The sequence below is a fragment of the Camelina sativa genome, chromosome 8, assembly GCF_030686135.1.
Source record: "Camelina sativa cultivar CO46 ecotype springtype chromosome 8, ASM3068613v1".
In the NCBI taxonomy this organism is placed as follows: Eukaryota; Viridiplantae; Streptophyta; class Magnoliopsida; order Brassicales; family Brassicaceae; genus Camelina; species Camelina sativa.
Genome location: NC_141887.1, coordinates 20,144,268 through 20,161,530, shown reverse-complemented (window position 1 = coordinate 20,161,530; position 17,263 = coordinate 20,144,268). Strand labels below are relative to the sequence as shown.

At 29.8% G+C, this 17,263-nt stretch overlaps 1 protein-coding gene and 2 long non-coding RNA genes across 4 annotated transcripts; 2 read left to right on the top strand and 1 right to left on the bottom strand.

The window, feature by feature from the left end:
* Window positions 1-1,816: 1,816 nt before the first annotated feature.
* Window positions 1,817-3,260, top strand: LOC104707344 (uncharacterized). Its single transcript, XM_010423671.3, has one exon. The coding sequence runs from the start codon at window positions 2,098-2,100 to the stop codon at window positions 2,773-2,775; it is 678 nt and encodes a 225-aa protein (XP_010421973.1). The 5' UTR covers window positions 1,817-2,097; the 3' UTR covers window positions 2,776-3,260.
* A 3,156-nt stretch (window positions 3,261-6,416) lies between these two features.
* LOC147940225 (uncharacterized) lies at window positions 6,417-7,612 on the bottom strand. Its single transcript, XR_015563163.1, has 2 exons — window positions 7,460-7,612; window positions 6,417-6,817 (listed from the first exon to the last, which is right to left on the bottom strand). It is a non-coding gene; the product is annotated as an uncharacterized LOC147940225 (long non-coding RNA).
* A 174-nt stretch (window positions 7,613-7,786) lies between these two features.
* LOC147940224 (uncharacterized) lies at window positions 7,787-10,009 on the top strand. 2 transcript variants are annotated; one of them, XR_015563197.1, is made up of 3 exons: window positions 7,787-7,926; window positions 9,268-9,382; window positions 9,622-10,009. It is a non-coding gene; the product is annotated as an uncharacterized LOC147940224 (long non-coding RNA). The 2 variants fall into 2 exon arrangements; XR_015563198.1 differs by having other exon boundaries at window positions 7,790-7,926; window positions 9,241-9,382.
* Window positions 10,010-17,263: the final 7,254 nt, after the last annotated feature.

The window sequence follows — 17,263 nt, the reverse complement described above, 5'->3', positions numbered from 1 at the left end:
ATCTTAATTTTATATTTAATTAATAACCTTACTTAATATTTTTTTAAATCTTTATCTGTGATATTTTATATGAATTATATATATATATTTTATTTCGTTAAAATATAAAAATCTATTTGGTTTTTTATTTTTACTTTTATTTTAGATTAAGTTGGTTTTAGTGAATATAGATGAGTTATTTAAATTTGATTGATTTATTTTATATTGCACCTTTAAACATTGCTTTTTAAGACATGTTATAAACTAACTTATAAGTTTGAATTTTTGATATGTAAAATAAGCCTGGAAAAACCTGAAAAAGCCCAAAAATTCATGTAGCCCTGTTAGTCTTAGAGCCGGACCGGCTTTGAAATATAGACTTGGAAATATTTCGGGACAGGCCGAGAAGGGCTCAAATATATGCGAGTTTTGCGGATTTCGGGATGGATCGGGCTGAGCCAGCCCGATTGACACCCTATGTGCCACATATCATTGTCTTTCACTTCATAAACCCTTACCGAGATAATAATAAAAAAAACACGAAGACTCTAATTGTTTGTTCTTCTCCTTCACACTAAAAGACTGCTTTTGAATTCAGTTAGAGAGAATAAACAAAATAATCGTCACAAAGTTTTGCCTTCGATGAAACAAACATTAAGAGAAGAAAACAAACGACTCGTGCGGCAAGAGACATGGAAGAAGCATAGGTCAATTGTTAAAGAGGCAAAGCAATCTCACCAAATTCAACTTTGATTAATTCGAACAAGAATTTCAACAAAATCTACATATTGTGCAATCAAATTCTCCGGTTATATATCATGAACTTTTTGGAAGAAGAGGCGAGGTTAAAAATTAGGACAGGAAAGAAATTTGAAAAGATAGAATAGAAAGAGAGACGCATAGTGATGTGAAGAAGAAGGAAGAAGAGAAGAGAGACATAGAGATATCAATTCCTCATGTAAGCTCCTCCCTAACCATACAATTGTCGTCTTATATACAAAAGATTAAAAAAATTCACAAAAGAGCAACTTGGACATGACAAAGTTCATTAATTTCTTCTAGAATCGCATGTCCAATCGAGGTAAATATGTCATTTTTATTCAAGTTTTTTGGGTTGCTTCAAGAAAAAATATTAGTGTTTGTGTAAATTAACTCACCTCTTCTTTGGTGACTTAGTTCTTAAATGAAGATGATATTGAGCAAATTGCTGCTTTGGATTAGAACGTTTTCTTTTTCAAGGTTTAGTACAATACATGTTACTTACTACTACTTCCAGAACTCTATATGTGAAAATTATCATTTTTTATTTCCTTTTCGATCTTAGTAAATTTTAAAAGCTTCATCTTTGGTTTATGTCAGATTTATGAGACAAAAGTTAAAGTGCCTAAACTTAACGTACTCTAAGAGATCCATCAAGAACATTTAAAATGTATACATCAAAGAGTAATATGTCTTACTGTTCTAGAAGATTTGTGAGTGAGAAACAAATCAATAACTAATGGTTTGTAATCCCTAAACTTATTTGGTAATCAAATTTAAAATCTATTCACAAACTAAATTTATGAAATAAAAAACTCAATTATCATATGTTGATGTAAATAGTATTAATAAAAAATACTATTGAAATTATCAAAAACTTATGAATTGATTCCAAATAACATATATTAAATTATGAATCAAAGAAAACAAAACAGAAAAATATGACAAAAAAAAATAACGTTAAAAAAGCTAATCTCGCACTAGCGCGGGTACAACCTAGTTTCTTTTAATATCTATCTTTTAATCCCGGCCCATAGTTTGATAATAAAGCCCATTACCGATCGATGAACGCTATAGTGGAAAACAGTTCATCATCATCCCTCTTTTATCTTCCGTTGAATCTTCGTCTTCTTCGTTCAGAAATCGGAGCGAGAAGAACCATAGATTTACCTCAATTTAGGTTTATCTTCTACTGGGAATCTCCAAGCTCTTTCACGTAAATACTAGAAATCGTCGTTGAGAATAGACGAATTGGGGTTTTTTTTTCCTATAAAGCTTCGAACTTTAGGGCGATTTCTGGGTTGAAAGAATCAGAGAAATTTAGGGGTTTTTTTTTTAATTTTCCTGGGGATATTTGATATGAAGCCACACGAGGATTGGGTATCTGAATCATGGACTGTGGATTGTGTTTGTGGTGTGGATTTTGATGATGGTAAAGAGATGGTTGATTGTGATGAATGTGGTGTTTGGGTTCACACATGGTGTTCTCGTTATGTTAAAGGAGACGATTTGTTTGTTTGTCACAAGTGCAAGATCATGAACAACGATGACACGGAATTGTCCAAGTTACCACCGGTTACTAAATCAATTAGAATGGGGAATAATGTATCATCTACTCAGACTCAGAGTGAGACTGTTCCAATATTGAAGCCTTGTTCAGAGATACCAATTGAAGAAAGGGTTCATGTACAAGGAGTCCCTGGTGGTGATTTGGCTCTGTTTGAATGTGTTTCGTCTGTTTTTAGTCGTCAGCTTTGGAGTTGTTCTGGTTATGTGCCTAAGAAGTTTAGTTTTCAGTATAGGGAGTTTCCTTGTTGGGATGAGAAGGAGGATGGTAAGGGAAAGGATGCTAGGAATTGGGGTTGTAGAGACATTGAGATTAAACATTCTCATCAGAGTGATGTTGACAAAGAGAAGAGCTTGCTTCTTCGTTTGAGTACAAATAAGCGGAGAAAAGATTTGCCCGGAGCCTTTGAAGACCAAGCAAATAAGAAGGCTAAAGAGGAAGATGGTGATAAGAAAACAGTTGTTTTGTGAGCAGAACTTATCACTGTTCTTCCTTTACAAAAGCTATCCGAAGGCTTTTTGATTTGGATGTGTCTCACAGCCAACATTTCTTTTTTTTTTTTTTTTATAGAAGCTTAAGTTTATTTTTTGAATTACTAGTATTTCGACCCGCTATCAGAAGCTCACGCGGAAAAAGATCCACAGGGGAAAGTGTTTTTAGAGAACCCATTGATAGAGTGTACTTGCTATGAAGATTGGTTGGTGGTGATGCAGCCGGTAATGTTGCTGTTGAATGCTTCAGGGAAGAAAGAATTATGAGGTTCATACACGTAATGTGGGATAAGGAGCAGATATAAGCAACTAGTGATCCATCTGCTTTAATTTTGGATAATTATCATGTTGTCAATGTTTAGGTTTCTTCTAACTTTTTCACTGGTATTCTTAACCATACTAACAGTTGTAGGATACTCAACATCCAAATATATGCTATAAAAAAAAAGTGAATGTTCTATCTATTATCGATCTTTTGGAGTCCTACTGGTAATCATTAGAAGAACAAAAAGAAAGGAATAAAAAGAACAATACAAAATGGAATAAACAGTTTTTGAGGAATGAAAGGAAAATCTGTCAGAGAATGAACTAAATAGTAAATAGTAACCAAACAATAAAATATATTTTTAAATATAGTAAATATTAAATAAATCAAATTCAATATTAATACTAATACTACTTCTAATGTATATACAATGAATTTTTCATTTTTTTTTAAAATTGTAAATTAAATTTTAGATATGTCATATTAAATATTAATATTTAACATTAACTTACAATACAATTTTAAAGGTAATTTAATATTTTTTTAGTTTTTATTTACGATATAAACATGAGTCTTTTAAATTTATTTTACTATTCATATATGGTTTTCAAATAGCCTTAAGATTAGTTTAACATGAAATTCATATCAAAATTATTTTTTCTGTCAATACATTATGAAAATATGAAAATTATTATATTAGAAAATTGAATATTATTAATAAACTTATTTTTTATTTATTTTAAAATATAAAAACGAATTTTAATATTTGTTCTTTTTTCTGTTATATTTGTTCCTCATCAATTTTGGGGAGGAACACTTTTGTTCTATTGTTCTTTATTTTTTTTAGAATGTAGAGGAATGTAAAGGAAAAATTATTACTATCAAATGGTAAAAAAATTGTGGAATAGAGAAGAATATCACATTCCTCCTTGTTCTTTTCCTAAAATGTGGTCACCGATTGAAGCTTTGGTATAACTTTGTTTTGTAGGTAAAAATAACCAATAAAGAGCAAGTAAAGCCTTGTCAATCTTAGTCCTCGAAGGCTGCATGCACATACTTGACAACGTTGCACAAGGGATGCAAGATATGGGAAGTTGGGAGGATCCAAAAGCCACGCCTCGTCTCACCTGGCCTCTTTTCCATAGATGAAGTTGTACACCCTGAAAAATCCTCACCTTGATAAATTTCAAATAGATAAGAAACCTCTCACACGTTGAAAGGCATTGCACCTTAGCCAGCTTTATCATCTGAAATGGTTTTGACATGCACGTGGCAGTCTACACATGTTTATGTTCTATTGTTTTTCTATAACTTCGTGAGCTTTGGTTTGGAGTCTTTTGGTAGGCACATGTTTTCTTGGGCATTCTTTCTATTAACAGGCCCACTGTTCGAGCTATACTTACAATAGTTGGTATTGCTCATGAGATCGTAAGTTAATTGGGATTGGTTTAATGTCCTGGTAGATTTTATTTAAGATCACACCGATGTCAAAGCAATAGCTTTTTGGTGGAATGCACTTGATAACATGATGATGAGAAATGTTCAAACCCACCTCGTAATGATAAAGGTAACTAGGGGTACATGGACGAAGATATATAACATCTAAAAGCTAGGGTCAAGGCAAAGGTACTCTACCTTACATTGTAACTAGCTGGGCATTAGATAGAGCACGAGGGTAATGCATGTAAGACAGAAGCATTTCCATTTTTATGGGCTCCCCAAGTCTCCAACTTGCTCAAAATGAGGACTGGTACAGGTAACAAGTCACTCATTAGGCCACAAACTCCAATAAACATTTTATTAGTTTATATACTCATTATAATAGATCTTATGCTCAAACCTTAAAAAATTCAAATTTCAAATCCGAGACAGAAACTAATATATATCATATATGCACCATTATCTATAGAATTGTAAAAATTTACGGTATAAAACTTATAAACAAATAATAATAATAATAATAAAAACTAGTGTTTTGGCACTGTCAGCAATACATTCTATATTATAAAAACTAGGTTAGTATCCGCGCTATGCTGTGAGTTTGTTTTTATATGTTTTTTTTGTTATAATTTTTTTTTGTTTTGTACATTTAAAATCATAATTCATAGGATAATCATGGTAAAACATGTTTTTATAATTTTTTTTATAGATAAAACCCGCAATATGCCGCATAATCTAACTTTCAAATCCAAGAGTCTTCTGCACCAATGTTCTACCTTATTTTAAATCAAAATTTGTAAAACTTCTCGACTCCCTTAGCCTAATCATCAAAAGACTTCAATTTTATCTTAAACACAGTCTTTTCCACAGCTGACTCACTCGAACTACTACCACTATATTTTTGATTTGATACCGCCACGATCCCACCAGCACCAGGTTTCATAACAACAACGGTTCAGAGTTTTCTGATGGCGACAAGGATCAGATCTCGCCTACTGAGTCTAAACACACACTTTGTTGGTGGACTATGGGGCTAAGTTGGATCGTCGTTGACTCGTTAGATTTGCTGGGAGCTTCGTCTGATCTAAATCTTCCTTTGAGTTTTAGAACTAAAGAAATGAAATTTCTACATAGAAAAAGAGTGGAATATTAAGGTTCAATTTGACAGCCAAATCTGAAACATAGCATCAAGTATGAGAGACCCATAGCCTTTACTTGCTTCAAGCATGGTTTGATACTATTGTTCTTTTCTTTGGATGACATCCAATTAGGGTTTCGATGTTCTCTTTCTTTCCTATGGTGTTGAGTGTGTGTTGCTCGTCACCTTCCTCAGTTGCCATACGCAGGTTAATTTGGGTTCTTTTACTGTTTTTCTTGGACACCATTGTAATTGGGCTGAACCCGTAACAAAAAGTAGAAGGAATAATGTGGAATGGAGAAGGATTATTATTAGACAAAAATATTGAGTTGTATTAATCATTATAATTTGATTAACTAACTGTTTCAACTGATGTGTCAACTACTCCTTCAACTAAAGAGCTGAGGTGTCAACACTAGAAAGAAACACATCCAGTTTTTATTGTATTGATGCCCCAAGACGTGCATTATGAGACGTACACTATCAGTATACGATATATCGATGATGTAAGTTTTATTGAACAGAAGAAAAGAAGTAACCAGTTCTAGCGGCATCCATAATTCCACAAAAATGAAAGAACAAGCACTATATCATTTGGCATTGGAGTTTTCTCTCTTTAAAGAGAATGAATTAAGTTAATGCATCAATCTGCTGTGGCCAAATAAATGATAGAAGAAGAAGGAAAAAAACATACACACCATGCAAATCTGACCTTCAGCATAGATATAAGCACAAAACAAATCGTACAAGGCCTTTAATTTTGGAGGGCCAAGGAAATAAAATTAAGGATATATAGAAGGTTTGTAAGACTCATATTTATATAAAAATTAAAAACAAAATTAGGAAAAGGTAAAATAAAGCATAAAATTTTAAGGGTCAACAATTACATAATGAAATAAGTTAGGTCAAAACTTAAATTCTTAATCAACATTTGCAGTCAGATCAATAATTTAGCACTCATATTTGTCAGGCCTGGCCCTGAAGCCATGGGCAACGAAAACGGCAGTTGCATTGGGGACGACATGAAGCCTCTGTACCATTCCCTTTCCACTTCTCCCTACATTTAGACTCACATTCTTTGATGACACATTTCCCAGGTTTTTGATCAGGTAAAGGCCTTGAGCACCATATATTTTTCTTTTGTACTTTTGGTTTTACATCTCCAACCACTCCTGTTACTGTTATAATATAAAACATCAAATCTTAGTTTCTGTAATTAGAAATGGAGGAATAGTAAAAATAGTAAAAAAGAAATATAGCTTGACATAATTATCAAATCCATTGATTATTTTTTGAATAATACATATGTATTAAAAAAAATTATAATGAGGTACTTTTAAAATGTCACATAAATTTACCCAAAAACTACAAAATGCTGATATTTATTAAACAAAATATTTTTATAGGCTTGACATTATCTATGTGTCACGAGACCACAATTATTGATGATGAAAAGCAATGGAAATATGCTGAAACAATTTATATTAAAATATTTTTTTATGAAATAATAAGACAACATATATATTTATAAATGAAGGATTCAATTCAAACATATATTTGGGTTTCAGTTGTCTAGGTCTACCATAAAAATTTGTAGATGAATTATCTATGTCTAGCATAAAATATTTGTAGATGAATTTTCTATGTCTAGTATGAATTTTAAATAAAGAGCTAAACCGATACAATATAATTAGATGATGCAATTAAATTCCAAAAAACGTTTTATATACCATAGTTAAATTAGTTTTTTTAACATGTAAGGTATTCATATTTTTGTTCTCATAAAAAGAATATATGTTACATTTAAAATGATTACAAACCTATCACAAAAAGGAGGAAGAGAGCCAGAACGGTGAATGAGAATAAAAATTTTGTCTTCATTTTAGATTGATAATTTTTTTTTTTTTGACAGATGGTTTAAATTTTTGAAAAAAAAAAGAAAAACTCTGAAAATTTATTTTGTTTTAAAACTTAAAAAGAAAGAAGAAAGTATAATATATAAGAAATTGAGTGTATCACACATTACAAAAACTATATTAAGCTATCGATCTCCGTAAATTCCGATTTAGCTTTCCACTCATTTGATTTGTTAAAAGCCTTAGACTTGGTCGTCTTTTACAAAAACTTTTTTCTAATTAAGTAAAAATGATGAATTCCTAATATTCATATATAATTTAGAGTGTATACACTTAAAATGAAAAAAAAAAAATAGAAGGAAGCCATTGAAACAGATTTCTAAATAACGAAGTACTAGAGGATGATCCGAGCCATGCACAAGATTAATAAGGTTATTAACCAATATGATTCTTTTCAAATTCGTGTTTAGGAATATCAGATAGTTCTATCCATTACATATATATGTTTTGGGATTCAATAAACTGCAGTTAATGGAAATCAATTTTATTAATTGTGATTTAATTTAATAGTAAAGTTGACCGTAATTGGAATGTTGATTTACATGGTTTGTGATTTGAGAGTATGAAAAGAGAAAGGAAAATAAAAACATGGAAATTGGAAACTGAAATAGAACATACTAAAAACTCGTCGTGGGATTTTTTCTGTTTTTTATATTACTTTTAGATTATTTTTGTATGGTGTTGTTTGTAATTAAAAATCATTATTAATATATTTTTTGACAAATGTTCATTGGTTATTTTTTATGTTGTTCTGGCTTTTGTTATTATTTTTAGCTGGTTTTTTATTATTATTACTGTCATGTAATTGTAAAATATAATCAGTTTTATTTTTTTGTATTAGGATATATTGGAGGACCATTAGTACTGTTAGTTATTTTGTTTTGTTTTAATTAATTTTGGAGTTGATTTAATTTAATGACATCTACTCTGTTGATTTTTTTATGCTTTTTATTATTGGTAGAATAACGTAAAATACCTACTTGGATATAACTGTTTGTTTTTTTTTTATTGAAAAATTTCTCAAAATACCACTAAACATATTTTCTTAGTTTTTTTTCCAAAAATACCAGAAATTTTTTCTTTTCCAAAAATACCACAAGCATTAAAAATTATTTTTAAGGGCGTATATTTATTTAGGTTTGGGTTGACAAGTTTAGTTTTAGGGTATAGTTTTTAGGGGTGAGATTTACTATTTAGAATTTATGAATTAATTTTTAGTATAAAAAGATTATTTCAATTTTTTTGGTAATTTTAGAAAAACTATATTTTAGTGGTATTTTGGAAAAAAACTAAATTGTGGTATTTTTTGGAAAAAAAAATACCTATTTCAGTGGTATTTATGAGAATTGGCATTGTTTTTTTTATATAAGTAGATGTGAGTTTCATTGAGAGCATAAGACACCATGGTTTTCGGTTGACATAATCTTCTGCCACTGCATCAACTTGTAAGCACATAACGAAGAAGTTTCCTTATTTTGGATAACCTATCTGGATCAGTGATTGTAGAGCAGATTTCTTCTTCTGTTAATTGCAAAACCGCTGCTGCTTTTGCTTTATGCGTCCATATCTCAACATTTACTGGAAGTTTCGATCATTCTAATGCGAGAGAAACATTATGCTGTTTATCACTTCAGTTTGCTTTCAATTTCATTTTTTAATAATACAAAGGTGCCAAATAAATATAGGTAAATAGCTTAAGATTATGCATGTAGGAAAGAGGATGCCACGCATAGAGAGCTGTTGAATCTGCCAAAGCAACATAAAACACCACTGGTGGTAGTTGTTGTCTCTGTATCCCTTGCAAGAAAGTGTTTCACTACATGAAATGTACAATCAGAAACCTTACTCAATTCATCTTTTTTAAATGTCCTTCTATACTTTTCACTTTTCTTATCTCTCATAATGTGTCTCAATTGTTGATCCTGCACTTTTTACAACCACCTATGCAATTTCTCATGTTAGCTACTATATCTTTTTTTCAGTTTTGATGGTTGCGTAGTATAGGTCGTAGTCATACCGTACATGTAACTTACATCGTAATCTGTTTTTCATTCATCCTTTGGTAGCATCGTTGGAAAAAGATGGGAAGAAACTACATAGTATGCCTTAGCACATAACTTAGACAGGGGACTTCAGATTTCATGGTACAAACAAGAATGGAATACAAGGGAGCCATCAACTCAACAATTTGTTGCGCTATGAGTAAAGGATATTTGGCCTCTTAATTAATACTCACATTATAGCTTCAATGGTTAATCCCCACAGTTTCTAAGACGAGTATTAATTATTAACCATAGGACAAGATGTAACATAGATAAGCAAAATAAACATAGAAAGACACTAGACTATCATTATTGAGTATTTGTGCTCCTTTCTTGATAATCTAACTAGATTTGAACTCGCAGTACGCCGCGAAACAATTTTTTAAAAAATAATAATATTTTTTTTTGTTTTTATATTTAATTTGTTTTGTTTAATTAAATAATAATTTTGTTTGGATTGTCAATTATTAGAACAATAATAGGGGAAATAAATACATAAATATGTAATTTATAAGCTATTGTCAGATTAAGTCACAATTTTACCAATAATTTAACTGTTTTACAAAATTTTAGTTAAATTACCCTGATATAAAATGTCTAATATTCTTATATTAGTGGTATTGACCAAATAATTAAAGAAACATTTAACCCGTGTTTCAAAACTGAATTAATAATATTTTATATTTATACTAATGTTAATTCAAACCGTCATGTTAATAACATGTCCCGCTATATAACAACAAACCGTCATATTAGTGGTTTAACCCGTGTTTCAAAACCGTCATATTAGTGGTTTTGGTTGTGTATTGTGTTTCGTTTGTGAAGTTGATATTTATACATGGAAAATGTTTGATGAGCAAGGAGTTTACTATTCATAGTAATAAAAGAGAGATTTTAGTGTTTTCCTATTTGAGTTGATAACATTATTGTAGAATAATATTCAGTTTCTTAACACGATATATATTATATTAAATGTTTTTCTTGATGCTAAAGTTAAATATACCCGATTATTGAGTTTCTAAAGTTGGGTTCTCGTTTTTATGAACTTTATTAACGTTATAATAATTATTGCGATTATAATCATTTGTTACTCAAACTCGGCTGTGTCATTTAAATTTAATAGATAATACAGTCTCTAAAGATCTATTAAAATAGGTTTAGAGATTTTTATGGGATTAAAACATTAATGCGTAGAGCTGTTTTTGGAAAAATCGAAATGTATAGATGTTGTCAAGCTATTTATGACAATAAATGTATCAAATTAGTTCGATTTAAATAGTTCCATTAAATGAGTTTCCAGGAATTGTTATTTTAGGAAAATAGTTAGGGGTTAATGTTGTAAATAAAACAAATTAAATAACCAAAACTTCAAGGGCATAACAGAAAATTTACTTCAAAAATAATAATATAGATAACTTAAATCGTAGAACACCAAATATACTTCAAATCATAGAAACACCATGGGACAATTAATTAGTTTTATTTATTATAATGTTAGATTTTTTCGGTATTTAATTTAGTAGTAAAATTATTAATTTTTAATGTTTAGTGTTTTTTTTATATTTAAAAATATTATAATTTATATCAGTATAAACACTTAAAATTATAAAATATAACTGTTTGCATAATGTAAAATTAATGAGAATAATATTTGGTCTTTTTTTTTTTTGACAACAAAATATACGAGATTGGTTCAAACAAGCCAATCCGAAGGAACATTGTTTACATAATGGCTTCAATTGGTGACAACATTATGTGATATTCCTCTCTATTCCACAATTTTTTTACCATTTGATAGTAATAATTTTTCCTTTGCATTCCTCTACATTCTAAAAAAAATAAGGAACAATAGAACAAAAGTGTTCTTCTCCAAAATTGATGAGGAACAAATAGAACAGAAAAAAGAACAAATATTAAAATTCGTTTTTATATTTTAAAATAAATAAAAAATAAGTTTATTAATAATATTCAATTTTCTAATATAATAATTTTCATATTTTCATAATGTATTGACAGAAAAAATAATTTTGATATGAATTTCATGTTGAACTAATCTTAAGGCTATTTGAAAACCATATATGAATAGTAAAATAAATTTAAAAGACTCATGTTTATATCGTAAATAAAAACTACAAAAAAGATAAATTACCTTTAAAATTGTATTGTAGGTTAATGTTAAATATTAATATTTAATATGACATATCTAAAATTTAATTTACAATTTAAAAAAAAAATGAAAAATTCATTGTATATACATTAGAAGTAGTAGTAGTATTAATATTGAATTTGATTTATTTAATATTTACTATATTTAAAAATATATTTTTATTGTTTGATTACCATTTACTATTTAGTTCATTCACTGCAGATTTTCCTTTCATTCCCCAAAAACTGTTTATTCCATTCTGTATTGTTCTTTTTATTCCTTTTCTTTTTGTTCTTCTAATGGTTACCAGTAGGACCCAATATTTGGTCTTTATTAAAGAGAATACTATTATTGTTTGTATAATGTATAGTTTACTTAATTTAAAGTAAAAATAAGTGTATTTATTAATTTAAATTCAGTATTAGCTCAACTAAATCTACATTTTAGTTTTACAATCAAAATACGTAAAGCAAAAATTTCTACCGAAAGTCTATACAAACAAAATCTTTATAGTTGTAAAAAAGGTTTTAACGTTTCTTTTCAATGATTAAAAATAAAAAAAAAATAAAAATAAAAGAAGACAAAGTCTATCTTCTTCTCCGCCGTTTCATCCCCAACCCCAAGCATCCTCCATTAAACATGATTCACCTAGAGTCGAAAAAATAATTAAATATGATTTCATTACTATGCTTCTTTCTAATAAAATAATTGTTTGGTAATGAACCAAAGTGAAGAAAAAATACCTTTTAAAAGTGAGCGGTGTAAAATCAAAAAAATTTTGTTTACAGATGCATGGATAACACCCTGTGGTACAAAAACAAACCATATCAGAGAAGAAAATAGGAAAACAAAATAAGTAACAATATCAGTTTCAAGAATAAACAGAGAAGAAGTAACAAATAATCACATTGCCGTTTATTCTTGAAACATGAGTAACAATGAGTGAAGGATTTTCCCGTCACATGCACGGTTTCGCAAGGACGAATAGAGTTATGTAACTTTTGTTGTGCTTGTGTTTATCGTTTTTGATGTGGTGAATAAGTATTTATGGTGTAGATGTGAGTTAGTGTAGATCTTGGTGAGCAAGTTGAAAATATATTCAATATCTCACAATTTTGGAATGGTTGAGTAGGATTTAGAAATATTTGATGGAATATGCTAATCATGAAGAATATGTGTAGGTTATATTCCGATATTAGTAGTAAATCTACGATTTCAATTTGTCATATTTGTATAAGTCAAAGATGTAGTTATGATATTCTAATTAATGTTTTGCTGAGGATTTGGAGCCAAAAAGATTGTGATTATTGGCCATATTGGTCGATTTTAGTAGTTTTAGTAATTGGATTTTTGTGCAATTTTCTAGGGATTAAGATTGCAAATATTTTTTTAAATAACTATAACTAAAAAGGCATAATCCAAAATGTACTTAAAAATATATATATAGATTATTGGTCATATTGGTCGATTTTAGTAGTTTTAGTAATTGGATTCTTGTGCAATTTTCTAGGGATTAAGATTGCAAATATTTTTTTAAATAACTATAACTAAAAGAGCATAATCCAAAATGTACTTAAAAATGTATATATAGATAAGGGATTAAAATAAGTTTGGAGATTTTAATCTTGTTTAAAAATTAAATGTGTAGAGTTTGTGTTTGGAAACATCGAAATGTATAGATTTTGTCAAGTATTTATGGAAACAAAATTAGATCGATTAATATAGTTCTATTAATTGAGTTTCCAGAAAATGTTATTTTAAGAAAATAGTTAGGGGTTAATGTTGTAAATAAAATTGATTAAATAAGTAAATCTTAAAGGGCATAAACCAAAATGTACTTCAAAAATGTTAATATAGATTATTTCGATTTGATGTTGATGCAATAGTTATGTAGCGGGAATTTGGAACATAAATGAGTACGCAAAGAGAAAGACATTTATTTGTCAGACTTTCAAAGAATAATAAAGAGAAAAGTCTCAATTCAAAAAAACAAACCTATTTATGGATTAAGGTTGATCAGTGTGTGTGATATGATACTTGAAGTATCATACTTCAATGTTGATTTCGAGTTTAAAAGATGATTCACGATTTCTTTAGCCAAAGAAAAAAAAACATCTATGCCTAGATATTTTTGGTCGTGGACTCGAATAGATCAACTCTCCGTCTCCCTAGAAACATATATAAGACATAAGATAATTACAAAGAAACAGAAAAATAGTGAAAGAAACAGAAACAATCTTATATTACACAGATTTATATATGGAGAAATGAGGCATTTAGCTAGAGCATCTGAAAGCTATAAATCATATAAAATAGGAAAACGTCATATTTTCCCAATAAAACTATCACATCGTATGAGATGCAGCTAAAACTTTGATCTCATCTCAAATATCCTTTTTTTTTGCCAAACAAAATATCCCAAAAATAATATCTCTCAATCTATATCTCCTCAGATGGAAAGTTCTTATTTACTTCTCCATATTTTTTTATTTAATCGATTTACAAGTTAAACCGCTAGAAAACCAGTCAAACCAGATATAAAACATAATTAAAAACCCGATTGACCTTACAAACCCGACCCGGTCTAAGAATTTTTATAACCTGATCAGAAATTGTCAAATCTAAGAACCCTAAAATCATCATTTTCTAAAATCATGAACATCCTCTCTTGCATTGCGGCAATATGTTTCAGGTGGGTACATAAGCTAATTTCCTACCAAACTCTCACTTATCCACCACTGGCGCCAAGAGAAGTCGTCGTGACTTCCACATCCCAGTAATCATTTGTGTTCTTAATTGATTTTGGAGTTGAATAAAATTTGTAATTCATCTCTAATCGGATTTGATGTGTTCTTGGTTCAGTGAACCATGATTCCAATCACCGGAACTTGAATAAACCCAACTAAGAGTTTTAGAGCTGTAATCGTCTATAAAAAGGACCACGTGAATCTCCATTATATACAGAAATTATGATTTATCTTTTATGTCAATTTGGTTGAATTGTTTATTTGATTTTTCTTGGATGCAGTGGATTTTCTGGGTTGGACGGACCATTCATCCGAGCAGCCTTCATTAGCATTCAAAAGCAGAAGATGAATTTTTTTTTTTGGGCTTTTAGAAGTTCACAGTTGCTTTATCTTTATTTGTATCGAACTTTAACACTTTTGAGATCTGGTCATATTTGTTTAAATGTATTTGTCTATTTCTTCTTTTCTCTGGGTTATTTGATGTGGATGATCTGGCTAAACGTTAATGGAAGTATGATATAGTGTTCGTCGAGATGGGGAAAAGAGATTTAAAAAAAAAAAGAATTGGTGATTTAATTATATAAACGGGTCGAAATCAGGTTGAAATCGGTTTACAACTTTTGTTAGTTGGTAAGACAACCAATAAACCAATTAAACCTATATTTAAGTGGAAATTGATGAGAATTATGGATTAAGGGAGATTTAGGAATAAAATTTTGGATTTGGAGAGATATAGGATGAGAGACATTTGTGCAGAGTTTAAGACGAGGTCAAAATTCTGTCTCTATCTAGTACGATGCGATAGTTTTGATGGGGAAATATGACGTTTTCCCTGTAAAATAAGCAACCAAGTTTGTGAGTTGTGACAGTAGTACTAAAATGTGTAAACACTAATAATTTTTTTTTTGTTAAAACTAAAAAGTATCTTTAACCTTTGAAATTTCATTTTACGAGTGATATCTTAGATATATATAATTAGCATAGACATAATTGATCCCAAATGTTAAAGATATAATCATATAATTTTAAGAATACAAATACAAACTAAACATGAGTTAAAATTTTAAATATGAATAACATAAACAAAAAATATAAATAATTGTAATAAAATCATCTATGTTTTCTATACTAAAATGTTGAATACAACATCACATGAGTCTCATAAAAATAAAATATACTAAAATATCAAATGTCAAATTTACCCGGGCTACGCCCGGATTCGCCCCTATATTAATTCAAGAGAAACTCTAGAGACAAGAATGAGACTTGATCACTTCTAAATTTTAGTGATAAATGATATAAATGCTAAATTAGAAGTTTAAAGGATCATAAGGTTTTGAACAGAGAAAAGAAAAAGTTTTGAACAGAAAAAAAAAAAAAAAGAGGAATCATTAAGATTAGAAAAGAGTTAGATAAGTAAAGAAAGATGTTTGATTTGTTGCATTTAGGTCCTTTTTCATCATTTATATTGTAGAGTCCTAAGTTTTATGTAATGCATTAGGAGTACTATGATTCAAAATGGTTTGATTGGACTAGAAAGATATGAAAAAGGCAAAATGGAAGTATTGGCCAAACAAACAACCAACGAGCATCCATCAGTTGGCCACAATATGCTAGATCATGATTTTTTACCTAACTAGCAAGTCATCCCGCAAGCGCTGCTGGCCTGTTGCGGACCAGTGGCCAACGTCACGCAAAATAACCATTTTGTTGTAAATCACTATGGATGGATCTCCATAACCGGCCCATACAATGTCCAAGTCCACAAGGCCCATCGGCCTTCTTCTATTATTCTAAGTCGGTTTAGGAAACTATTGTATTAGGGCTTTGTCCTTTACTATATATATATATATATATGTATTTATTCGATTGAAATCAATAAGAAGAAGGAGAGAATATAACCTTCGAGTTTCTCTACTTTCACAACACGTTATCAGCACGAGTTTGCTCTAAGTTCAAACTGAGAAAAATCCCCTAACCCTAAAACTCTAAACCGCCGCCGCACATAAGTTCTTATTCGTTCAAGCTCGGCGATCGGTTCCTGTTCGTGATCAATCCGCGTTCGTGGTCAGATTCTGTTCGTGATCAAGTTTTGTTCGTGACTAGTCCGAGGTTCGTGATCAAGCTCAAGGTATATCCGAGGTCTTTAGCTCCCGGATCAATTCCAGTCAACCCCAAACGGTGTCAGGTAAATAAATCGAACTCATCGGACACATATATCAAACCTGATCTCTAAATTATATTAGAACCCTAAAATCTACAATTACACAATCAACAAATCAAAACCCTAAAACACTAAAACTTTAAAATTCGATTGCTACGAGGTTTTAGGATTGTTTAGATTGTTTGCAATTAAACCGATTGTGCCTTATCTAAGCCGATTGTTATTGATTGCTTGTTTAAAAACGACTGCATGAAATCTTAAAATCAAACCTTAAAATCGGAATTGTTCTATGTCTTGCATGAAACCTTAAAATTAAATCCTAAAATCGGAACCCTAAGAGAAATCTATCTCCCTAAAACTCTTGTCATTATCCTATTCAAAGAAAAAAGAAATCCTAACTAGAGAAAATATTTTTCCTAAAACTTTTGTCTTAATCCTAATTAGAAAACGAAATATTATCTAGAGAAAAGGAAAACTTGAAAACCTAAAATTATTTGCATATTTCCTCGTCCATGCTAGATTATATTTTTTTGTCTAGGATTGTTTCATGCATATATTAACTATATATTAAAAGACAAAAACTATATATTAAAAGACAAGAAATTATTT